General features: G+C 37.2%; 1 protein-coding gene across 1 annotated transcript in view; it reads right to left on the bottom strand.

Annotated features, from left to right (window-relative positions):
* VWA8 (von Willebrand factor A domain containing 8) overlaps positions 1-26509 on the bottom strand; it is a 177615-nt gene that overhangs the window by 89219 nt on the left and 61887 nt on the right. Inside the window, 7 exon segments of the mRNA XM_031045912.2 lie at positions 1352-1428; positions 10397-10468; positions 13949-14055; positions 15950-16056; positions 16922-17037; positions 20944-21021; positions 21367-21535. Of these exon segments, the coding sequence (XP_030901772.2) occupies positions 1352-1428; positions 10397-10468; positions 13949-14055; positions 15950-16056; positions 16922-17037; positions 20944-21021; positions 21367-21535 (726 nt within the window).

Here is a 26509-nt window from a genome sequence, read left to right as displayed (position 1 = left end):
TGTCATAATTTTCTCCTTCAATCTATCTATAAAGCCTTGTATCTATAAGCAGTACTTTATAGGGCCTATGGAAGTTTGCCTTGACTAGACAAAAAAAGGCTTATTTTTTTTTCCCCTAGCAATACATCAACTAGCATGCTGTAACTAATACATTCTACAGCCCCATCATTACACCAAACATTGTGCTTATACAGTATTCTCCTGAGCAATCTAAATTTATGCTGAAGTACTGTTCTGCTTGGACACAGCTCACTGGAGAACACTTTTTCAAAGACACACAGAAATACTGAACTATTCTGCAAAATAATTGGGATTTGCAAAAATAATAGCACGTTTAATCCAAAGGAGTGGGTGGCTGCTACATGCAGAGGAGACAGCAGGGAAGTTAACACAAAGCTGGAAGCAGCAGGTCACAAAAGCAGCATTTCACAAAGCAGTGTTTGAAATCTAGGTGAGGTACTATAAAAGAAAACAGCAACAGGAAAGTGATGAGGTAGATCTATCCAAGTATTAGGAATACATGACATCTGAAGATAAAAAGGTGCAGGAGAAAGTGAGAGCAAAGTGTTACAGAGGATGTGCTGTTAAAAGGCAGAATACCAAAGATGCAAATTTTTATTAGCATTATTTAAAAAACAGTGATTATGAAAGAAGAGTGGTAAAGATAGGAAGATGAAGACAGAGAGACATTAGGAATGAAGCTGAAAAAAGATGCAGTTCAACTGAAACTGAATCTTAAATCAAGAAATTGAAAAAAAAAAAAGACTGAATAGAAAAGTTCATGTTATAAAAAGCAGGCAGATAATTTTATATTATTTCAGCTTTTGAATTGTTTTCAATTGGTTTGTTGTCTTGAAGCCTGTTACTTAGCTTGCATATAAGAAAATAATTTTCTAATCCAAATGCTTATGGGTGAGAAAGAAATACATGTGATCAGGAGGAGTGCCAAAGGGAAAAACCAAAAAGCCTTTTCTATGTAAAATATTTCTTGTCTAATGAGTGATACAATTAGACAAACACCTCTGAACTTCTTCCCTCACTGAGTATCCCATGCTTAAGGAAATCTCTCTAGAAAAGACAGGAAAATATTGCTCTCTTCTTGAGCATGGTTTAACATCATTGTTACTTCTTCTATTAAGCTGTGTGATTACATTAAATTCTTGTACCCCCTCCTGAATCTGTCAGCTTACTGCCTTTGCCCATAAAACAGATTCCTGTGGTCTGTGTGCCACCTACCATGATAGGGTCATTGTTCAAACAGTAAAAACAAATTAAATTTCAGAAATATGAGTTTTATAACATAGGAAATCAGCTTATAAACACAAAATATGAAAATATAACATATTCTTACCTATGCAGCTGTAGATACTCTCTGGGCCTGTTTAAAAGGTGAAGGAACCTGTCAACAACCTTGTTTTTTCCAACACCCTGTAAAAAATAAAGACATAATATAGATGTACACATTTAAGAATTACAAACAAGGAAAAGATAACTTTCCAAAACTGTTAAAATACTCTCCATGTTCCCTTAGAGGCAAATACAATTTCAATCCACATCAAAGAATTCTGAACACAAGTTAATGATATGTATTTTATTTTACCTACTTGTGCATGTATATATATATATATTTCCAAAATACTTATCCATCTTACTAGGGATAACCAGAAGCAGGATGGCATCCTTAGAGTTATGTCATAAGAGCAGATGCAGCCTTTTCACTAACTTTCTTAGGTTAGGAAGCTGGCTTTACACTTCATAGGAAAAGGTAATTCTTGGTGGTCATACGAAACTTCCTGTAACTGTCACGTGGAATTAGAGCATTGCCTTGGTAATATTTGCAGCTATCAAAGAAGGCCCAGATGGAGTCAGAGCTGGGTTGGAGAGCAAACTGATCTACAACTCTTCTATCACAGGATGTCTGCATTAGCAAGCTGTGCAGAATGAAGACAGTGGATTTATGGAGTGAATTGGGTGTTGCTAACACCATGGTGTGTCTTGCACAAGCAGCTCAGTAGGTGGTTCTTCAACCTAGGCCTACCCTTGTCCCATGGAAGGAATTACCAGAGGGCATGAATTAGATGTGTTACTGGAGAACATCCTCCACTTTAGTCTCATCCTAAGAGAATCCAGGTCATACGTCCCTTGACACATATCAAAATGCAGTACAGAGATTCCCTTCAAAAGTACATTCCTGTTCAGGAAAGCCCCATCCACCCTGGCCTTGAACACTGCCAGGTATGGGGTATGTACAGCTTCTCTAGGCACCCTGTGCCAGTGTCTCACCACCCTCACAGTAAAGAATTTTTCCTAATGTCTAATCTAAACCTCCCCTCTGTCAGCTTAAAGCCATTCCCCCTTGTCCTGTCACTAGAGGGGAAGGTAGGCTAATATAAGTGAAGATTAAGATGACAGGTCAGATGCACAAATTCTTATCCCTCCTGCAAGGACAAGGCTGCAGACTTGGAAGCTCTGAATGACAGTGAGATTGCCAAGGGTTGCAAAGGAGAAAGAAAAAGAATTTGTAGAAAGTTCAATTGGAACCCAGCCAAAGCTGTTTGACAAGACACTGTCCGTCTGCTGACATTCTAACTCTGCATGAATGCATCTAGTAGTCCACACCAGTGTAAAGAAGATAAATATAACCCACAGAAAGATTAAAGAGATTAGATTAAACCAATTTGAGACTTGCTAATCTGTTTCACTTGGCACTGAAACAGAATGGGAGCATTCAGAGCTGTAAGTTATGCCATTTATGACTGTAAGTTCTAGCTGAAAGAGGGTAACTGCCAGCTGCAGAACTGCAAACTGTTTAAACTGCTCAGAATGGGACCACAGTCTCTCATCTGCCTACAGTTATGAAAATGGAGAATCATGCAGATATGCGTAGTAGTTGAAATCACGGAAGGAATGTTCTCACCACAAAAGCAGAGGGTAAAATACTGCAGAGCTGCCAAAAATAGAGCTACCTCTATTCTACCGAAAACTATGGACTTCAACACAAGAAAGCCAACTCAAGTTAATGCTCTGCCACACTCTTCCTCATGAACCTTCTTCCATCTGATTCTTCAGAAGAATCTACTGCTTTCCACATAGGTGTAGTAAGAAGCTGCAACACAGTATCCATCACCAGTAATTTCTGAAAAGTGACACTGGAAAAACAGTTCTCCCCTGCTTTGAAATAGAGGATGAAACTGTGCTAAAAGACTCTTCCAGGAACTTAAAGAACATACCCATTTGGAGGGAAATAAGCAACTTAAGGGACAGCATCAGAAGAAACCAGAAATGGGGTAAGAATATTCTAGTAGTGCACATGGCCTGTTTTATTCCCATATGTTTCCTAGTATCTGCAGTCAGATACTTAAAATTGTAAATGGGGAAATAAATAGGAATATTCCTAATGTCAAGCATGAAATACCTATGCTGAAAGCAGCTTCCTTTACTTCTCTCAAGAGAGCTAAAGATGACTGGGCAGATGACTCCACAGAGTTTCTGTACCAATCCCTAGCAGATTGCATATCCTTTTTGCTTCACTGTGGGACTCCTGCCAGCTGTGTTAAGTACAAAGATGAAGAAATAGATCAATAAATTGAATTAATGTAAAACATACTTAATATCAATAAAATGCTTACTGTGATTAGAAAAATAAAAAGGCTTTCGTGTGCATTACACGAAAGTGCATGTGGTTTTTATGTTTATGATAGATTCTTAAAATGATACCTGGAAAGAATATTTTCCCAACTACAAACTGCTAGATTTTTCTTTCTCCCTGCACAGTTCCAATAGAAAGAGGACCAAATAGCTGGTTTTGTGTATTTCTATCCATGCTGTTATCATCAACTATTAAGAGGAGTGCAACCCACTTCTGAGAGAACCCCTCACAGGCCACAAGCATGGTGGAGGGTGGGAAAGAGCAAGATTAACAACATAACATAATGAAGTCAATGTGAGCTGTGCCATGACCACATCTCACTCTTTCTTCATTTGTTTTTGCCCATCTTGCCAGACTCCCCACACACCTCCTTTGATTTCATTTAAGCATACCTTGATTTCAGAATGTGATACATATTTAAAAGGTGCACGCAGTATTTTAAAGGCAAAAGGCATTCCTACCAGATTTTAGCTATTATAAACACGTTAATATTGCCCAACTTCTAGACTGAACTGCTTCAGAGAGTACACTCTGTGCCTTCATAGAGGCTGTGGTGTACCACATTAAATCCTTGGCTGGCAAAGTAGCTGGAGCAAAGTTCAAGTCAAAGCTCTTTGATTCCATCCCTCCACATTCCTACTTCATGACAAGTTACCGCTTCTTTTTGTCTCAGCTACTCCACTGAGAGCGCTCAGTATAGTTGAAAGGAAGAAAGAGACCAAAGCTATTCAGGAGAGTCATTAGCACCATTAAAAAGCTGGAAAAAAAAGAGCTTGGATGAGTTCCTGCCATAAGTACTCTTCATTAATGTGAGGCTAAGAAAAATAGGTGTATTCCAAATTCACCTGACTTTCATAGGATAAAGAATATGCCTGGTAGTCTTCAGACAAACAAGAAATGTAAAAAACACTAACCCATTTTGGAAATAAACCCCTCTGAAATGAGTTAGTGGCCCCTCAGAAACAAGAAACTACAAAAATGGCAAGAAAGTCACTCTTATAACTCTCATATAACCCTTAGTCTATAACCAGTGCCAAGGATCAAGCTGGATCTTCCATGCACCCACACAGCAGTCAACTACTTAAGCAGAAAGAATCACAACTGCCTTTCATATAAACTTACTGAAGCCTGAATTGAACTTGGCCTGGATTCAGAATGTCTTCTCATGTAATTTCCAGTTATTGCAGCCTAAGGTATTATTCAGGGGACAAAACAGTTCACCTTTAACACTCACTGTATGTTATTTATATACACCCTATTGCTGCTATTTAATTTAACAGAAATATATGCTAATTAGGGAGAAAAGAACATCTGTGTTGGTGTTTCAGCTGAGCTGAATACAACTTTTCAGAAAGCAAGCATGAGATGATTTTTTTTCTGTCAGACATATGGGACAACTGAAACAAAAATTGGGAAGTAAATATCTTCACTAATGAATAACAAAAAAGAAATTATGCAATTAGAAGGGAAAATAATCCGTTAGTTAAAAATTCTCCTGACATCATAAACACTTGCTTCCAAGGATAAAATTACTTAATCTTCTAGCAGTAACTGTAGTTTCAAATATAAACAAGGTTGTTACAAGTCCCAGGAGGCATTTTGCAATTCAGGATGCAGCTATTACAGTAGTGGGACAAATTTCTCCCCTGCACAGCCAAAGTAAGTCTATAAACTTGTAGTCCAAAAGAACTCGACCCAAGTTTCTGAAATTAAGAGTTTGCCTCTTATAAAATAAAAAAACATTATTGGGGAAAAAAATCCAAACCATGCTGCCTCACTTTAATTGCTTTTAAATGATTTGCAGGTCATACCAAAGCAGTTCAAGAGGTTGCCATGTTGTGCCTCTCAGTACTGCCCTTCAGCTGAGGCTGTGCAATCAAGCTTTTCCACTTCAGCACACAGCCATGTGCACAGCAGAGCACCTGTTTCATTACAAAAGAATGAAACTAATTTTGAAACTAGGGAAAAAAGCACTTTTTCAACTTAGGATTTTTTTTGTAATTAATTAAAAAACACCATATTATGAGGGAATGAAAGACAATCTTGACTTCTCATTAAATTTCAATATGCAAAAATCTCATGTCAAAGTCCTCTGTGACTTCAGAAAAAGAGTTACATCGATAGTATCATTATCACAGAAACTTATGGTTGAACAATGAAAATTAAGAAAATGAAAATGCTTTTGCTAATGTATGGTTTCTAACACTAGGTCTGGCACTGAACCACTTTCCATGCCCACAGCTTGCCTGTTTCTGCCAACAAGAAATTTGCAAGAATGCATGCATTTTGATTGAGGCTGCTATTTTTAGCCCAGAGAATGTATTTTGACTTTTTTAAAGAAACGTACTACTATCAGTAGCAACAACCAACATCTACACAGAAATCTCCCAAGCACACCAGGTGTTACTAAGCTCATCACTCCCTGCTTGGAATAAATGCCAATAATTAAGTGTAATAATCACAGATATTGCTACCAGAGGACCACTGCAACAGACGCTATCATTGCCACCTTGATTCAATGCTACTAACAAAGGAAAATACTTCCACAAATGCAGTGGTGATTTAAATCTTGCCCCTGCTGCAATCTATATATTTATCTGTCACAACAGTAAGCATTCTATGGTTTAACATCTTATTGAGTTTATCGTGTGGGGCAAGCAAAAATTACAGCTATTTTAAAATAATAAAATTTCACCATAAGAACACATAAACCTAATTCCCTTATAGAAGTCATGAATGGAAAGGTTTGGATACATCTGTGACTAATGGTCTACAAACACTTGTAGAATTTATGCCTTTTGCTAAGTTCAAGTACAGCCTTCAGCTGAGACCCCTGTCAGGCTAAATACGATCTTCACATTTCCAGCAACTTAAGACAGTTGTGGTTCAACGGAGAAGAACATTTGAAAACTATGTAATAGAAAGAATCTGTGGGAAGAAATATCCAAAAGAAAAATCAACTCATTGATTCTTTTTTAATTCTGGTTCTTCAACATAATTCATAAAGTCAAATATTGTAAATGCAATACTGTAAGCAGAGACATATATAGCATGCATATTCTCATATGCGCACATGTAGCAAGTAGAAAAGAAATATTTTTTAGAGTTTTTCACAACTGTTACACAGAATTCCTTAGGCAAAAAACATCACAGTATTTGGCCCAATTTAGCTCATTTGGAGCTCAGTTTCTTCATGCTCAGAATAATAAAATAAATCTTGGTTGAGGATAGTACATTCTTGCCTTGCAGAGGAGGCTGTCCATTTTTACACCAAGCAGGAAAACAAAGTCTGTTTCTAGAAATGTTAAAATGCCAAGCATTTGCCATTTCAAGTTTTCTAGTGACTGCTATTAATACACTCACAGTATCTACTTAATTCAATTTCATAATGAGATAAGAAGATTACCTTAGAAGGAAAGGTCTATTCAAGCATGTCCTTTTAAATCGCTTTAAGACGAACTCAACCATTTGTCCTACTAAGTTCTTCAAGAATAAAATAAATTCCTAGTGGGAACCCAAGAGGTTATTTAAGTTGATCTCTTAGTTAAAGGCAGGCAGTGGAAAGGATGAAATGACTTCTTCTATCAGGGAAATAAATTAGCAAATGTGCCAAAATGCCATTGCATTTTTAAGTTCTTTTGATGTATCTGTGACACAGTCTGCTTGCTGTGGGCTTACACCAACATTTTTGTTAAGTGCTGCCAGAGATTTTGGCACGGTCTTCTTTCTAATTATTTACAATAATCATAGAATCATGGAATACCAGGTTAGAAGGGACCTCAGGTATCATCTGGCCCAACCTTTCTTTGCAAAAATAGTTTAGACAAGATGGCCAAGCAGCCTGTCCAGCCTGGTTGTATGTATTGAGACTTGAATCAGAATAAAAAAAAATATGTATTATTTAAAAGATGTATTATGGAGTGGATAAGTGGTAGTAATGAATTAATGAATGCTTTTTAACACACTCAGACTACAGGCTCATTCAGGAAACAGTATCAGAGGCCATATTCTGCTAACAGTAATTTGGCATGTATTCATGTGTTATGAAAGAGGCAAAAGAGGAAAGAAAACCACAGTCAACCAAGCAAAACCAAATTCAGACTCTAAGACTACAGAGCAAGCCTTGCACATTGAATCACAGCTGAACAGAGATACTTACTTGTATCATCATAATTTTGATGGACCAAGTTATGTTCTATTTAAATATCTAGGAAATGACACGTGTTCAAAGGGTTGTTAGTCACATATTTTGAATAAACAGCTTCAGAGTGTTTGAATTGTCAGTTCTTTACATCAAACTTCCTTGATTCACTCATTCACCAACAAGAAGTACAACAGAAAGGAACTCAGAACAGCACTTCATATCTCCACAGAACATTATCTACTTCTTCCAAATGCAAAACACAGGTACACACTGCTATATGTATCCAGCAATCATATACAGACTGAACTGTTGAAGTAACTGAAAAGCAAAAACAAAATCCTATTTTTTAATCACTTGCTTTAAAAAAAAAAGAAGATAAAACCTCTCATATCTTCAAAGGGAATATATCTGCACAAAAAGCATGAAAGCATATTGATGTAATACGGTTGCTTTTCAAGTACTTGAACAGGATTCATCACATGCTGCAGAAATGTACAGTGATACATTTGAGAAATTAGCCAAGCAATTGTTGGTGTGGTCCTAGAAGATTGTAGAATGGCAAATACAGCGTTCAAACTTAAAAACAGTATTTCAGAAAGAAAAAGACAGGTGGCCTTTTCTTAGTCACGCATAAAATCAGTGGAACAAATAAGTAAAGAATAAACCTGGAAGTACTTAGAAGTATGCTAGCATTTAAAAAATAAAACCTGTCATAGTACTCATTTACCAAAGAGAAAACACAGTAAATTAATCGATTTTCCAACTGAATGATACAACTGAGCTGATCTCTAGAATCAAAGCAGTACGTTCCAACACTACAACCCACTTAAATCTTTTAACACTGTCCTCAATTAGAGTTTCATAAGCTTGGAGAAAACATGGCACACATTAAATTATTAAATATGAGTATACCATTGCTGGGGAAATACTTGATACCTTAAAAATTGCACTTGCATTGTCTTCACAACTTTTCTGTCAAATTCGTAGAACATAGTAAGAAGGGCCCTGAGTGTGCTACCAGGTTCTTCAAGCTCTTCTCCCCCCAAGGAGGGTTTTACTTAGCTGTGTTGAAGGTCAGCTCTGACATGGCATTGCTGCCTCCCTGGGTTCCCCTTCATCCCCCACGATGTGGAAGGTGCATTTACACTTAGGCTCTTTTCTTGGTTCCTCCCCAACCTACACTGCAGTGATGCTGTGCCTGGCCCTGTACCTTGCTGATCCCATCCTGGACCTGCTAACTCATCTTTCCAGGTGGACCTCAGACTGCTTTGTCACCATGGACCAGTCTGGTAGCCACTGGGCACTTGGCTGACCTGATCTTCTTATTTGGACACTGTGGGACTGTGAACCTTGTCATTAAGGACATCATCCCCCCCTCTGTTCCTCTGCAGAGCAGCCTACTCTTGCTATTCCCTGACAGCACGTTCAGCAAGCAATTTGTATTACATAATATTTTCAATACCAACTAGGAAGCTGGCATAAAGAGCACTGTTTATGAAATAGTATAAATAGATCTTATTTCATTTATGAATAGTTTCTATTTATGAATAGATGACACCTTTGGGGAGAATTTGACGTCATCCAGCAAAAGTCTACAGAGGCTTCAAGAACATCTTTGTAAATTCAAGCTGTTAAAAAGGACTCTTAATAGATGACACTGTATATAACTGTGCACTTCAATTTTTATATATGCATATTAAAGACAATTAGCTTTTTATATTCCTTGCCATATAGGTAAGACCACTAGCATTTTGTGTTAAGACTTTTTCCAGAGGCTATTGCACAACATAAAGAGAAACATCTGCTAGAAAATTATTGTGTCCTTGCTATGGGAAAGCTTAACTAAAGAGAGGTTACTTTATGAGGGAAAAACCAACCCGGCAGCTTGGGAAGTATCACTTCCCTGACCACTTCAAACATACAGAAGTAATAACAAAAGCTTTCTCTTTTTCCACACCTAACTGGTAAGGTGTATAATTCTGTTCAAGTCACCTAACAGTTCCAGTAACAGTTTAAAATTGTTCAGAATAACAAAGATTTTCAGACACACCCAACCGGAGAACATTTGCCCATACCTCATCTTGGGGAGCCTATGAACTGTTAGGTGTCATGAAACAGGAATGACCAAATAAAGAACGCAAGAGCCCCTGTGATCTCACCAATAAAGTTTCCATCAACAAAGATGCTAGTCAAAGAATAAAGTGAATCTGTACCTATTTTAGGAAAAAAAAAAAAAAAGGTATTTTGCTATCAATAAATAAGGTTCAGATAATACTTATGTGAACACCTCTTATCTGCCACTGGGAATTTTAAAGGAGAGGTTTGGTACATAGCCAAGAAGGATAATCAAAGCCACTAAACTGAAGATTTTAATGGTAGTGATGTTAAACATAACTATTGAAGTTTTGACATTCTGTCCTCTGATAACAATGTTAAAAAACATTTAAGGCATTTACATCTTCCGGATGTGTGTCCATAAAACCCATGGACACTAGTAATTAAAGAATTACAGAATGGGTCAATTACCTCAGTAGTACAAATGACCACGATTTCAATTCAGCAAACCAGAGATTTCCATGCATTCTAAGAGACATTTAGCTCACCTGATTGCCAACTAAAAGCAGATGTTCTCCCAGCAGAAAGTCCTTGAGCATATCTTCCATTACCATCATGTGCTACAGAAACAAAAAAAGAGTTTTCACCCATTTTCATACACTCAAGTTTTCACATTCACTCATAACAGCAGTACAAAATGAACTTCACTTTCAAGATTTTGGGCCAAAATTTTTTTAGACTTACAACTTCTTATACCATAGCAAGAGTCTCTCAGCAAATAATACCAGAAGGATTTCTATCCAGTGACTGAAACAATAAAACAAAAATGCTAACTCTCCTTATGTATTTCCTCTGTTCAAAGTGACTGTGTCTGATTTCCCTAAATACATTTAACTCTCTATAATCACTCCTAATGCATTTCCTTTTAGCCTCGCTGCATGGTTGTCACTCAGTGTGTACGAACTTTCATTCATATGTGTATGACAATTTTCCAGCAATTGTACTGGGAGGAAGCAAAACATATAATGGTAGAACTATAGAGAAACCAAAGAGATGGAATAAAAAGCAGCTGACAAATATGTAAATTATACACGCTTATTTTATTAAAGATTAAACATCAGGTCTAGCTTAATGACAGATACACTTTTCTAATCAAACTCTATTTTCAAGCAAAATAAAGTTAGGAAAATACAAGCTCAAAGCTAAAGCGTTTATTACGTGTCTTACAACTTCTAACTTAGACTGCCTAGCTGAAGACAAAGTGTTTTAAGTGTATTTTACATATAGCCAATATCATAAAAGGTACCACAGAGTGTAGATCATTTAATACCACCAGCCGACCGATACCTAGCCTGACCAAGCAGTGATCTAGCCCTTCCGGGTAACTGCCCCCAGTTTACATTCTGGGCATGATGTACTACAGTATGGAACACCTCTTTGGTTAGTTTGGGTCAGGTGTCCTTTCTCTGCTTCCTCCCGGTTTCCCCTCCTCCCTGGCAGAGCATGAGACTCACGAAGTCCTTGGTCAGACTAAACATTTGAGCAGTAACAAAAAACATTGGTGTTATCAGTGCTGTTCCCAGGCTGAAAGTCAAAACACAGCACTGCACCAGCTACTAAGAAGGAGAAAAAAATGACTGCTGCTGCTGAACCCAGGACACCTTATCTTGCTCCTCACAAATAGTTTGTTTAAAAGGATTGAACGGATTTAAGGATAATGTGGCAATGCAGACTACTTTACAAGCAATAATGTCGTATATATTGCTGCACTGCATCCAGCAAAAACAGGCCATCTGTAAGTAGGTCAGACAACCTACTTAGAGAAACGAATGCTTGCCTTTAGATAAACATACATATTTTTTCATATTATCATCTCTAGTACTTAAAAAGAAAAGAACCAATAGGTTGTCTGTAATTTCTGAGCATGGAAATGTTCTGTTTCTAACTGTGTGAAAAACATCTTAGCGTTCAAATCTCTTCAGAACAGAGGCTGAGGGTAAGGGAAGAAACTATTGTAAACAAAGCGTAATACCACAAAATCCTAACCAGGCATGTGAAAAGACTACTGAATGCTCAATATACAACTTACAGAGAGGATTTCAAGGCTAGTTACCATATTTTCTGGCATGCATATACAATTTATAACTGACAAAAATAATTTTGACCAGATCCAGCACAAATTCTAGGAAGTTACACACACGAATTACATTTTTTTTATTTTATGGTTCAGGCACGAATACTTCCTTCTGATGACTTCTTTTTTCAAACCCTAAATTGCACAAATATGTGTACATCACGGTTCCCCCACAGAACAGCTTAACACCAGGAGACAGTATACATTGATACTTCATTTTTTTGCACCAGGACCTAAATTAGCATTGTATTAGGATGCATGCAGACATTTCCGATTAATTACTAACACAAAGGACTTGTAAGTAGACACATCAATATTGTGTCAGCTTTATTGATCCCTGTTCCCCAAAGCCTGACCTGAAAGGGGCATTTGCTATATCACCTAAAAATTACTTCCATCCCTGTGCCACTTGTTGCAGACTAACAATATTGTTCCATGACAATGCCAAATTCCTCTGGAATGTGATATGTTTAAAGACCAAATTCACAGACTGAAACTATGTATTTCCTTACATTGTGCAGCACTGCAAAGAGCTGAGGATGTATCTTTTTCTCTGTTTCAATTTCTGTAGTTTTTAGATAATGGAGAGGAAGTATTGCACTAGAGTCATAAATCAAATTTGTTCTCCAGCTGGTTTTGCTAAACGATCATTACAGCACCTGAATGACTGAATTACAACCTAGCAGTACAGAAAAGGAGAATTCATTTAGGAATGGGAACAGCTGTCCTGACTGGTATTTGGTTGTTGTTTCTTTCAGCATTCAGCTTGCATATATACCAGGGACAGATACAATGCAGGTCATTCTCTGCAGCATTTTTAGCAAATGTTGCCCAAATAAAACAGATGCATAATATCTGAACACAGGTTATAAACAGTTTTCTGAAGCTATAAGCAAGAAGGTGGAAAAAGCAATGCAGACTGTAAGTCCTGGCAGAATCAGGATTTCATTTCCAACAGATCCAAACTAAGTACTTCCACGAAGTGGCAACACAGACAATATCTCATATAAAATGTGAGTGGGGAAGATGAAGAAGTCTGTCATCTGTTCCCTTTGCACAGCCTGTCATCACCTTCAGTAGGTGATACCCATGGAGCATAGTCTTGCAAGTGAGGAAGGAAAAAAAGAATAGGGGAAAAAAAAACCCCAGAAATGGAAAGGTAAGGGAATCCACACAAGGTCTCTAAAAGAAAAATATTTCACAAGATTCCGCTACCAGTGTGGCCTTTCAGTGACAAAATATTCTAAAAGGTAACTGAGAGGGTAATTTTCTTGCTATGAATACCCTTGTCTGACAGTTTTGAGGCTTCCATGATAGACAGAGAAGAAAACCATAGTACACCTACCTCTACAAAAGGGGTGGTGGGAAACAAAAACCAAAAAAACCCAGAGTCAATAAGCCCTTCATATTTCTTGTGTTCACCAATTACTCTTACTTTTTGCTACTATGAACTAATTAATGCTAGCTACACTAATGAGTAATTCATAAGCAAAACAAATGATAAGAAATAATTAATAACCCATTATCTAAAAGCAAATTACCCTTTGCCTTGCTTTTCTAACATTAAAGACAGGTACAACTTCATGTAACAAGGCTGTAAAATATGATCTCAGGATAGAAACAATAATCCAGCCCCCCCAAGAGAGGAAGAGTCCAGCACCAAAACAAACAAACAAACAAAAAGTAAAATCACTCAACACAACATCTGATCAAATCATTCTAAATAAAATTTAGTTTCAGTTCCTGTTACTTCATATTTCATGAATGTTCAACAGGATTGTTACAATCTCTTCACAAAGTGATGGTGAAGACACATTTGAAATGAGCATGAAATCCTCTGAGAAAAAAATTACCCTAAAGAAACTCCCTCAAAACTGAGTTAGTACATTATTTACTATATACACGCATGCATGACTACATATTTAACAATCTTTTGATCTCTCAGACACCAGAGTTTCACACTTACTTGTTCATTTTCATAGAACAAAACATCAGGCACTTTCATTTTCTCAGCTGAGTTATAAATCGGCATTGTCACGGAGCCTATCTTCAGAATCCCATTGTTTATTTCACCTAGATATTTTCCAGGACACAAGCAAATATATTACTTACAGCATCCTCTGAGCAGACATGCAATCAGTCCCCAACACTTGCAACAGACAATTTACAAATTTTAACAAGGCTGTGGGTTGCACTAAATGATTTCTATCTAAAGAAAGAGAATGCTTGAAAGAGTACCCATTAACAAGAGGTTGCTTTAGAATTCATTTTAATGCTTTCTGAAATTTCAGAGAAGTCCATTACAATAAACAGTTAATAGGTGATCTTAGGGGGAAAAGTACCATGAAAAACAATGGAAGTTGTGACCAATGCTTTGGTTTAATTTCATAATCTCATTATATTATTGGAAGATCACTAATATTCCAATAGTAAGTGAGCGGCTGTGTATATGCCGGACTGAGAGCTGGGGCCAACCCACCACAACACTATGGAGTCACTGCTGATGCTCTCTTTCAGCACTGCAGGTTTGCTCAGATGGATTAATGCCAGAACATGAACACACTTAACATTTTGTTGAAAACTGGCTAAATTTGTATGCACTGAAATAGTTTCCAACTAGACCTCTGAAAGAAAAAGTACATTAGAAAAATTTATTGGATCAAAAGAACTATAAATTCTGTCCCTAGGAAAATAACAACTCCGTGTACATAATAATATTGTGCAAAAAAAAAGTAATTATTTTTTTTTGCCACTGATTTCTTAATCTAGTATGGTGTAAAACTACACTCAGACTGATTTCTAGACACTTGTTTTTAATTGTTCACCTACCAGTCTGTACTGTTCTATACAGCATGAAACAGAACAAAAAGAAAATTCAAGTAATGTGTCCAGATTAGAAAAAGAATGGTAAGCAGCTAGCATCACACAACTGGCAAGAGTTAAAATTCTTTTACATATATAGATTTTCTAGATACAAAATAATGCAAATACAGATAAAATTGACTGTTGCATATGCATACATGTATGTATGTATATGCATATGGCTGCATATATATTATGCTGTGTATAATAAATTAATATAGCTGTCTCTACATATATATTTTTATATATACAAGCACAAATAAAATCTATAAAACCATATGAATTAAAACCAATTATGTGCTTAGTACTGCAAAGATTTAACACAGAAGTCAAATACATCACAGAACTGAGAATAAACATACAGAAGAATGACAGCAGAGATAACACTGGTGAAGTAGAGTGAAGGAAAAGTTAAGTGAATGGAAAATGTCAAATTGCTCAAAGTGTGCTGCCTGACAGTAGATATGAAAAGATATACAGCTAGCATGAAGACCAGGGGTCACGCAGGAATGAGAAAGCAGAGGCGAGAAAAATGGCAGAAGAAGAAAGGCTACTGCAAACAAGTACAAGTTGTTTAAGGTAAAGAAACAATGACCTGCTCGATAAAGGTGACATGTAACAACCACAGCAATTTAAAGAAGGGAAAATAACAAAGAAGCGTGTGCCAGAATGAAAGCAAAACATAACCCAAGACTTTTACAAGAAAAATCTTGATTTTAACAGTGGAGAAAAAGAAACAGTGGTAAAAAAACAGAACAGAGAAATATTAAGAGCAAATGAAGACTGTAACTGTACAGAAGAGTAGTTACCAGTGATAGGGGAAAAAGGAAGAAGGGAAAAGAAAAAGCAGTCCAAGAGAGCCTGAGGCCATAGATCCTGTAGACTGGGAAACACATAAACATGATCAAGAACAAAATTCCACCAGCTGGGAATAGAGCAGACAATATAAAAGTATCAACATACTGAGAGCAGCACTGCATTCTGACAGAACGAAGTCGAAGGGATATAAGTGAAGCAAACAACACTCAATTTTGAGGATAATTAATGCACCTGTCTATGCTCAGCCATCTGAGTAAGAGCAAGGCAAAAGATGGCAGAAGCTTACATGTGTAATGCTTTTCCTCTAGTTTCTTCGTGTCATCTGGACTTGTCTCAATACCACAGTCTTGCAGATTTTTATGTAAAGCTGATCTGGCAAGGTTTGGTAAAAACCTAAATGAAGAAAAATAATAAGGAAGTTGCATTTTAATGATTTTTTCTAAGTTTTTAGTATTTTCCATAACCTAAAAATCAGTATGGAGCTTTACTTTGACCTCCAAACCCTGAATTCCTTCACACTCCAATAGTCTTCAACATTTAACCTGTCCTTATATAGAGAGAAATTGAGCTTCTTCCACAGGCAATGAACTACATTTGTGGTCCATGCTCACTTTAAAAGGCTTCAGTGTTCCCAAATACTGCAAAAGGGTTGGAATGTAGGATGAATTTAGGACTGGAAGTGTGTAATGTCCTCATTACACTGCCAGTAAGAGCTACAATAGAAAGAATGTTTTTCTGGAAATACCTTTTCTCTTAACTCAGTTCACTTGGACCCCAGGTTCCAAAGAGAAAGAGTAAGCTTTGAGGTGTTCAGAACTAGGCTCTTTCAGTTTTGAAACCATTTGATAATTGCAATTTGCTTTCTTTTGAAAAAGCAAACAGACAAACCCCCTAGATATTCATGACTTTTCTAGATACATCTTTCAGAACTGAAATCAAGCCTCCACCAGACATCAGTCACACTAGACATTAACATAACTCCACTGTGAGTTTTTTGAGGCAGTGAAGCAATGCTGATTGTGGTGACCTAATTTATATACTGTAATGAAATATTTTCATGAAGATGAGAAAGGAGAGGTATGTAATTTCTACTTACCTCTTAGGTTTGAGATCACCACAGAAATAATTCTGAAGAAATGACAGACTTTAAGGAGCAAGATAGAAATCATGTTATCTACTAAAATGCATTAAAAGCTATTCTGCATATTAGCAACTGACCAAGATGCTCCTGAACTTCAACCAAACCTAGCACTTCTACCTGGAAAGGCAGGCTTTATTAATAGCATAATAGAGGCTTTCATCTGGATGTTGTGACAGTCGACGACAAATTCGTAATAGTTGCCGAGTAGATAAAGATGAAGCGAGTGACTGTGCCTGTCAAAAAACAGAAGGTACTTACATTATTTCATGTTTGGGACTGGATCTCAGGGATTTACACCAAATAAGTACTGAGAAAAAAGTAACCCAAAAGAATTCAATTTTTCTCCTAATTCATAGGTGCTTTCTGTCTCCTTCAGCAACTTGAGCTTTTTTTAATCGCTGAGCTTGTAATTCTGTATTTGTTGCAATAGTTCACTGCCATGGAAATCATGATGTCATCAAAAGCTTAGCCTTATGATTTCACTTGATAAGCAACACGGAGAAAAATGTGCTGATAAATGAATTTTATTACCTATATAAAACCTAACACTAGACAATATTTACAATAACAAGGAGGTCAGCCACTGTAAAAAGATCAATGTGCTAAAAATTCATCTGCTTTTCACAAGCTGAGTATGTGCTCCACATGTAATGCTCTGGCAAAAGCGTCTGACAGGATTCTTGGACATATAAACAAGACAACACTGGGCAGCAGTAAGGAGATTGTATCACCTCTGCACACGCCTTCTGGGCGGGCTGTTACTGGAACACTGTGTCCTTTTCTGTTGTCCACATGTTAAAATAAATGCTAAAAACTGGACAAGATTCAGTAAAGAGTTACAAAAATGATTCAATGCCTGAGAAAGCAGACCTCAAATACAGCAAAATTTAATAAACAAACAAACACCCCAAACAAGCGACCATGTATTTAAAGACAGATGTAAAGACTGAGAAAGAAATCATTCTATAATTATATCTACCGGATGAAGGTATCTAATACAAATAGGTTCCTTATTTTAGCAGGAAGCTCACAACAATGAGTGTGATCTGATAAGTCACGCCATGCTTTGCCTGGGTCAAGTGAAATAGTTTAATTAGGTAATTTCAAAATGTTTTGGTTTGGGTCATATAAATGATTTCTAACTGCATGATAATTATCTTAATGCATTACGCTGTTTCAACTGGAAAAAAAAAAATCCTGAAATTCCCCATCTGGAAGAAAAACCCAGAGAAAAGCAACACTTCAAGAATTTCAGACTGTTCCCCCCTCCTTTAATAATTATTAAGCATGAGAAAAGCCTTAACACCAATTCTTTCCCCTAGAAAACTGCAGTTTTGACAAAAAGACATTAATATTGAAAAAAAAAATCAGTTCTATGTAATTGTACAGAACTATTCTCAAATGTTGAGACAACAAATGATAATACTTTTTATCATAGCTCTCTCTGAGCAAGAGTTAGACTGGACTAAAAGCAACAGTTACTACTGTTGCTCCTTCTGCTTTCATTGTCAGGAATTTGTTAAGCATCTTCTGAACCACTGTAGTTTATCACTCAGCATTATGGACACTTCGATGTAGGTGATGGCATTTCAAGTGCTATTTCAAGACCTACTCAGCCATGTGTGAAACATGAGCAAAGGAGAGGGGTGAGTGCTGTACCCTTGTTATCCCTGCTCACTAGGCAGAACCCTCACTGGCTTATGAGATTACATTCTCTTTCCAAAAGTATCTTAAACAGCAGAAAAGTTCCCAAGTAGAGTAAGTTTTGGCAGATAAGCAATCCTCCTAACTTACAAGCTATGGGACTGCACTTATGGAGAATGGCAGCTGGGCATAGTAACTGAGGTAGTATATTTCATACACTGTGCCACTTTGATAAATCTTATCTCTAAGGACACGGGCATTTTAAAGTCTAAATAATATACAGCATCACATCCTGCACTGAAATAAATAAAAATAGAGGACAGGCCACAAAGGAAGGATTTGCATCTGGCAATTAAAGTTTTGGAAACAAAACTTCCTCTTTTCTCTTACTGCTTTGCCTTTTTTCTTAAAAAAAATATTTTATATTGAACAACTGTAACTCAAAATTGTGTTAATGTCAGTTTTTGTATTATGTATCTAAGAGGCATCTAATTCAACAGGATCTGGACAGTAGTCTCTAGATTCTATTGTAAATCAAGCAAACAATTGCAGTGACGCAGACAACACCCACAGGCTGAATAGCCTACAGGTATTCTATTGTTAACAGAATCACTTGAAACAATGCTTAATATTTCAGGATAATCTCTGGCAGAGGCTTGCATACTTAGGCAACTCTATAAATAAACTTGAGTTACCTAAGGTACATATTTCATTCCTCCACATAGGTGTGCTATTCCCAACATGTCTCATGTCACTGCTCATCTACAAGAATCCTCCCTCAATCCATACTGTGACTCACTTCTCATCCAACATCATACACTTCACAGAGGTATTTCACAATGCTATAGACATCCACATGCATAGAAAGGATTTTTGTAATGGTCTGCTCAGGCACAGTGTGTCTCCAAGTATGTCAAAAACAATATATTTATACATTAGCTGTAGGAAGTAAGTCCCAAAGGTGTACTCAAAGTCAGCAGTCAATTTTTTTACTTTTAAGATCAGAAGGGCATGACAGCTTCTCTCAGCTTCTTAAACAGTAATACTGCAAAAACTATTACCCATGCTAGAATCATAAAACTAAGGGGAACAGATTACATCTGCATACCAGTTAAACTGCTGGATTCCACGTACGTTTTAGTTACATTAAAAACATCCAGTGTTTTAGTAGCCATAAAAATAATTTGGGTTCGTTTTACCCACCATGATTTGACAGTATCTTTTCAAAGAATTGTATGGTTACTATGTAAGCAGGACTTCAGTCTTAACAAGACTGCTTTAACAGAATAGCCTGTAGCATCAATGCAGCAGTTTATAGAATCACAGAATGGTTCGAGTTGGAAGAGATCTAAAAGGTCATCTAGTTCTAATCCCCCTGCCATAGGCAGGACACTTTCCACTAGACCAGGTTGCTCAAAGCCCCATCCAACCTGGCCTTGAACACTTAAAGGAATGTGCCACAGCTTCTCTCAGCAACCTCTTCTGGTGCTTCACCATCCTCACAGTAAAGAATTTCTTCCTAATATCTAATATAAATCTACCCTCTTTCACTTTAAAGCCACTCCCCTGTTTCCTATCACCACATGACCCTGTAAAAAGTCCCTCACCATATTTCTTGTAGGCCCCCCTTAGGTACTGAAAGCTGCTCTAAGGTCTCCACAGAGATTTCTCCAGGTGGAACAAGCCCAACTCTCTCAGCCTATCTTCTTACGAGAATTGCTCCAGCCCTCTAACCATCTTCATGGCTCTACTCTGGACTCACTCCAACACTTCCATTTCCTTCTTATGCTGGGGGCCCCAGAGCTGGATACAGTACTTCAGGTGGCATCTCAAGAGAGATGAGTATAGGGGAAGAATCTCCTCCTTTGACCTGCTGGTCATGCTCTTTCTGATGCAGCCCAGCATATGGTTGGTTTCCTGGGCTGCAAGCACACACTTCCAGCTCATGTTGAACAGAAGCTCATCAGCCAACACCCCCAAGCCTTTCTACCCAGGGCTGCTCTCAGTCAGTCTCTGTTCAGCTCTGTCCAGCCTATATTTGTGCTTGGGACTGCCCAAGAAGTTCTGGCGACTAAAGTGATCAAAAAATACTTGGATACACATGATCATACCCATACCTATTCAAAAGGCAGCTCAAGCATGTTTTACTGAGAGCCACGTACCTAAACCCGCTGACAACGTACACTGTTCTGCCTGGCTTCTCTGGGATTCAGGCAATTTCCTAAAAGCTTTACTTATGCAGATTCTAAAAATTAACATCATAAATCAAAAAAGTTTATAGTACGCAGTACAGTAATTGCCAGCAATAATTTTCTGGGGCTGGTTTTCTAATCCTCATGTGGAGTCTAAAATGAGCCAGCAGCCTTTGAAGCAACACTATAGCTTAGCATGCTTCACCCAGCCTTTGTTAAAACAGATCATTCACAGCAGGAGAATGTACATTTGAAAAGAAAACAAAACCAAAAACCAATCCCAGACAAAAGAAAAGGGCTCACTGTGGTGTCATTTGTCTCCCGAAGCTTGTGTGTTAATGACAACAACTGCTCCACAGCAACACTGGGTACATTTGGAATCTGCTTGAACAAAAACCAGTATTAATCTTACTGCAATATACACAAGTTCCATGTACAGCTACACACAGATGCAATAAGCAGAGTTACTGCAGTTGCTTTATATCAACCAGAAAGGAATGCAGTTTTGGCAAAGAACATCTTTTCTCTTACACCATCATTTAGTATCACAGAAAGAACGCTAATTTATATCAAAGCCATTGCAGATAAGCAGATACGCTGCTTTGATAAGCTTTGAAAATGAAGACATTTATGGTAGGCAGAAATAGCAAAATATTTTTTATGTAATAAACAATCATGTTCAGTAAGCAACAGTCTGTAAGTGCCTTAAATACTGAACGTACTTACCATCTTTTTTATAACTTCCATTTCCTCATTCTTACTTAAAGATCGAACATTATGAAAGAGAAACAGTGTCAAAAACTCTGGACCCAGCCACTGTTGGGTGCTACTTCCAACAACAGGAGGTTCTGCTAAGACCACTATTCTGAAAGAAGGATGGATAGGAAAGATAGACCTGCAAAAAAAGAGTTTATAAATGCATTACCTCTCTTAAGCAGTGAATAGCAAATTCAGTTTTTACAACAGGCAAAAAAAGGAATTAAATCATTGTACTGAATCATACCACAGTGTATTCAGATAATTTGCAATGTAATTTTATCTTTTAAAAAAGACAAAGACTGCATAAGTGACCTGCAATTTTATAAATTGACAGGGGTTTTATGCTCAGAAGGGTACCCAAGTCTCCTCATCTGCAACAGGATCTGCATACCTCAAGGGAAACAAATACCAGCAACTAAGCTACAGTCTACTGGGCTGTATGTCTGAAATGGACACATCTCACTCATCCGACAGACTTTTACAAGTGCTTTACCTAAAGCAGGGTGTCTCACACCAGGCAAACCAGGGATGGAACAAGATCTACCAGAGCTGCAGTAATTAGTAACTTCTTTTACTCAATTAGGCTGACAGAAAGGATTACATAGGTATTGGCCATCATGAAGAGATGGATTTATTAACAGCTTAGGAACATTTCCCTTACTGATGCTCTCTGCAGCCCTTGGAAAAATCACCTAGACTCTTGGGATGGGATTAATACACCCGACTTCATAAAATTCCTGAAAATTATACTTCAAAGTTAAAACCAGTCACTCCACCCTTGCCTTGCTTTAGACTCCACATGAGGAGACAGGTTGCTCCAACAGCAGATTAATACTTAAAAGAATTTAAGAAATGCCCTGCTGGATCCTTCAATCTACCCAACTCACCACACTTTCTGTCTCTTATTACAACAGCTAGAGATACTCCGTGGGGAAAGCACACCAGCCTAGCCACTACCAGTATTCTGTCCCTCTCATACTCTCTCAGTACCCACAATCACATCTTCAAAGACACTGGAGGGTAGATCTCTATTGCTTTAATCTCCATTTACCCACAAGTTTGTCTAATCCCTTTATGAAGTTCATGCCTCCACAACTTCCTGTGGCAACACATACACTGTTCATGGTTGTAAAAGGTACTTTCATTATTTTTTATCTCTTTATGGAACTGATCTGCTAGCTGCAGTCAGTGTTCCCTAGTTCATGCTGCAGGATTTAGTGACTAACAGTCTCTTAGACACCTGCCTATTTGAATCCACTGAAGATAATGGGATCTTACTGTGAGCAACACACACTTAAATACACAACACTTAGATGTGTGTGTTGGCACAGTAGAAGACCACTGTCTTAGTTTTCAGTACCTTTGCCTTCTTCACATATTTTGTATCCCTAATCTATGTAGTATTACCACCTCTTTGGACTGGGAATTTAGTGGTACTCATTAATCAGCACAATTGCATGATCTTTAGAAACAGTGGGGAGTTAGATGTCAGATATAAAAGCCAGTCAAACTGTGCAAGGATGGCCTGCTTTCAACAATTAATTTCACATTACTCTTACTAAAATAGGAGATGTTAATTTGGAAATAGCAAGTGAAATTTAATTAGACAGCTTATATTTCTAGATATGCCTGTTATCATGTAATTTAAATTACTATATTTAAAATCAGAGCACTTGGAGGCAAGTATTCCTCCTGGTTAAACTGAGGGGGGAAATGACGGCATGAGGAAGGGAATCAGAAAACAGATTATGATCATTAAACATAAATTAACAAATCTACTCATAGTTGGCTTATCTGTTAGTCACAACAACAAACCTGTGATACAACAGAGTGATTACAGCAGTCTCTTGTATCACAGCAAACACAGGGGGTGGTATGAGTTATTCTCAGCTGAAAGTCATAAGCCTAGAAGCTACTCCCTGATTGATAAAAATAGAAATAGATGTCTGAAAACATCACATGAAAGAGGAACCAATGGGAATGTCACTGTCACTAAGCATAAAAGAAGGTCAGGGAACATGAGCCAACCTTGTTAGAGAAGAAAACTTTCTTAGATAAGATAAATACACATACTTCCAGACTCCCCACTTATTACCAATCCCCCATCTGCTGAGAAGGAAAGGAACACTCCTGCAGAAAGCCACCAAATTCAAACAAAGAAATTCTGGTCCCTCTGTAACACCATAAGAACACAAGAAGCAGTCAGCTTTCCCTAGTAGAGGGAAGACATTTCTCTTGTACCTCCATGCACTGCCTAACTCAAAGGGCACGGTGAGGACAGCTAGAGAGGGAAAAGTGGGAGGACAGGCAATGCAAAGTCAGGACAAGCTGACTTGCTGGTATCTATTAAGGTCATTTACATCCTCTCTAGATTTGGACATATCACACCATCACTGCTGTAGGTTTCCAGTTTGCAAACATGAGTAAAACTATTTGGCTACTTCAAAAGACTATTGTTTGGACTTATGTTTGCAGTGATGCAAATGTCAAGCTAAGTGTATTATTAAATACCATAAATAACCCAATTGTGCAACACTCTGGAAGTTCTCAGCTCCCATTAGCACAACTGAAGAGCTTAAGGTTGTTCCACAGTATTATAGATCAAGCCTCTGAAGGAATATAATATGGAGCTCCTATACGGAGCTATATTTTGTAAGAAATAACTCCTTGACATCTTGTGTTCTTTGCAGAGGAAAATCAAGTAATTGTATCTTGTAAAAAAACATGACACCTTTTAAATTAATGAGCCTCAAACACAGTGGGAAGATTTGGTGATAGTTGATTAATACGAAGAGTCTCTATCCTTCTCTATTAAATGTTTACTGACAACACAGGTAGCAGAGCCCTCTTAATAATATGCACATCGTTATTTTGACATCAATGTTTAATTCAAACCAAGGATTACCACCACTGCTCTTGAGAGGAGGTTCAGAACACAGATTGTTCAGGGTGACTTTAGAGAAAGATTTGCTCATTATTGATACTTGATCTGAGCAACTGAAGTTTCTCCTAAGGTTAAAAAAAAAAACAAACAAAAACCCAAACAGAACAGCATTCCTGATGCCAGCCTGAGAAACTATTTTTGGCCCTCTCTTCCTATAACATGATTTAATAAATCTCATTTTCTATTAAATTTTATGAGTTGGGAATTGATTTAATTCTAGGGCTGCAATGACCCATTATTGTTTTCTTGCAGTTTTTCTTAAATTTCAACACTGTCTAAAATACACAGATAATCTGAAAATTCACTAAACTGGAAGAAAATAAAAAACAAAACCTAACCCTAAAACAAAAAAATGAAATAAAAGCTAGAAAATGCAAGAAATTAAAAACCTGTATTGCTTGCTAAATTCACTCCCTGCCACATTCTGTATTTGTCTCATCTACTATGTTTTCCCTTTCAAACTAACCACATGGAAAATAATCCACTGTCTGGAAGGCACTAAAACCACCCATGCATTATGAGTGATTTCTTAGCTTTTGAAAAATCCTATTACACACCTCCTTCCAAGTTTTCCTGTACTAGCTGCCTTTCTGCTGACCACACTGCAGCCTTACATCACTGTGCATGTGTGTGTGTTGGGGGGAGGGATATCCATCCAAATAGGTTAAAATACTGCATCATAAGACAAACCAACACTTCACTGCTTGTCTTGTAAAGCCAGTGTTCTGCCTTTACAGTATCCGTCTCAGTAAACTAAAGGATGATTACTGCAGAACTTCTATGCTGAAATCTTGGATATGCACAATAATTGAATGCATTTTCTCTTAATCTGTAAACCTGTTCAGGAAAATTAATCATACAATCATTAAATAAATAAGGAATCAACAGCTATAATTTCCTTCTACGTAGACAATCTTTTAAGGACCATCTGTCAGTTCCTCAAGGGCAGTTTTTTATTTTTTCTTCTTGGCAAATTCATAAACAAAAATATTTCCTTTCCTCAAACCAGTGAATGTCATCTTACTGTGACAGTTTGCTAACTTAAGTCCACAGCCAAGGTGGCAAAAGAAAAAGTACTCTGTGCTGACTCCTAGTTACCTGTAACTTAAAGGCTTTCAGCAGGCCAAGGGGTGTCCCAAAATTTCACAAAGGCAAACGTACTGCTTGCATTTGTCAGACAGAGCTATTGCACCCAACAGTCTGAAGCCCTTCTCAGAAAAGTGCTAGTAGACACAATAAGTGTAGAAATCATAGCGAATAATGAACAATGAACATATAACTCAGTGACAATGACTAACTTAATCTATTTCAGTAGCTTACAAAGGTAAGGCAACTTCTAAATTATATTGTCCAAAAATATAATTTATGAATAATAGTGTTCTAACTTGCAAAACTTAAAAGGCATCTGAAAACCAAATCTGTTTGTCCAGCTCTGCTCACAACACTGCTATGGTTTAAGCACATTCACATTCTCTACTATAATACATTCATATAAAAGGCACATGATTTGTTTAGTCCATAGTATGATCTGAAATACCATCCCTTTATTTAAACACTTGACTTCTTATCAGGGCTGGAAATAAAGGGATGGAGGGATGGGTTGTGCAGTATTCTACTGTTTTACTACACATACGAGTATTATTATTACTGAAGCATTAAAAATTAAAGTCACTAAAACTGTGAAAAAACTTTTTTTTTACTATCAAATATTTTCATATAGTAGCATGAAAGCTTAGCACAAAATGTGTTTTGCTTGTCTAAAGAAGGGAACCCCTAAAACTTCTCCATTATTTCTATTATCTCCAAAACTTCTCCAGTATCTCAAACTTTTTCTCTTCTTAGAAATTGGAAAAATGTTGTGTCAAATCCTTTTACAGACAGAGACTAAAAATAATGTTTACAGAAGTTCTGCCTCATTGCTTAGGAACTGTACTCCTTTTCTCTATCACAGACTTAAATGGAAATTCGGTTTTTCAATTCCATTCACAAAGTACTCAGTCAAGTATTCTAGTAAAAAGCATTACCAGTTGTTCTTTTTCATTATGAAAGACATATTTGTATTTATGTAACTTCCAACAGCATCTGACAACCTTGTTAGCAAGTCGCAAATTAAGGAAACAGAGTAATAGTGAGTTATTTTGTATTTATGAATGATTAGAAGCAGCA

This window comes from Melopsittacus undulatus, chromosome 2, assembly GCF_012275295.1.
Source record: "Melopsittacus undulatus isolate bMelUnd1 chromosome 2, bMelUnd1.mat.Z, whole genome shotgun sequence".
Taxonomy (NCBI): Eukaryota; Metazoa; Chordata; class Aves; order Psittaciformes; family Psittaculidae; genus Melopsittacus; species Melopsittacus undulatus.
Note: the sequence above shows the minus strand (reverse complement) of the source record. Positions and strands in the feature narration are given on the sequence as shown.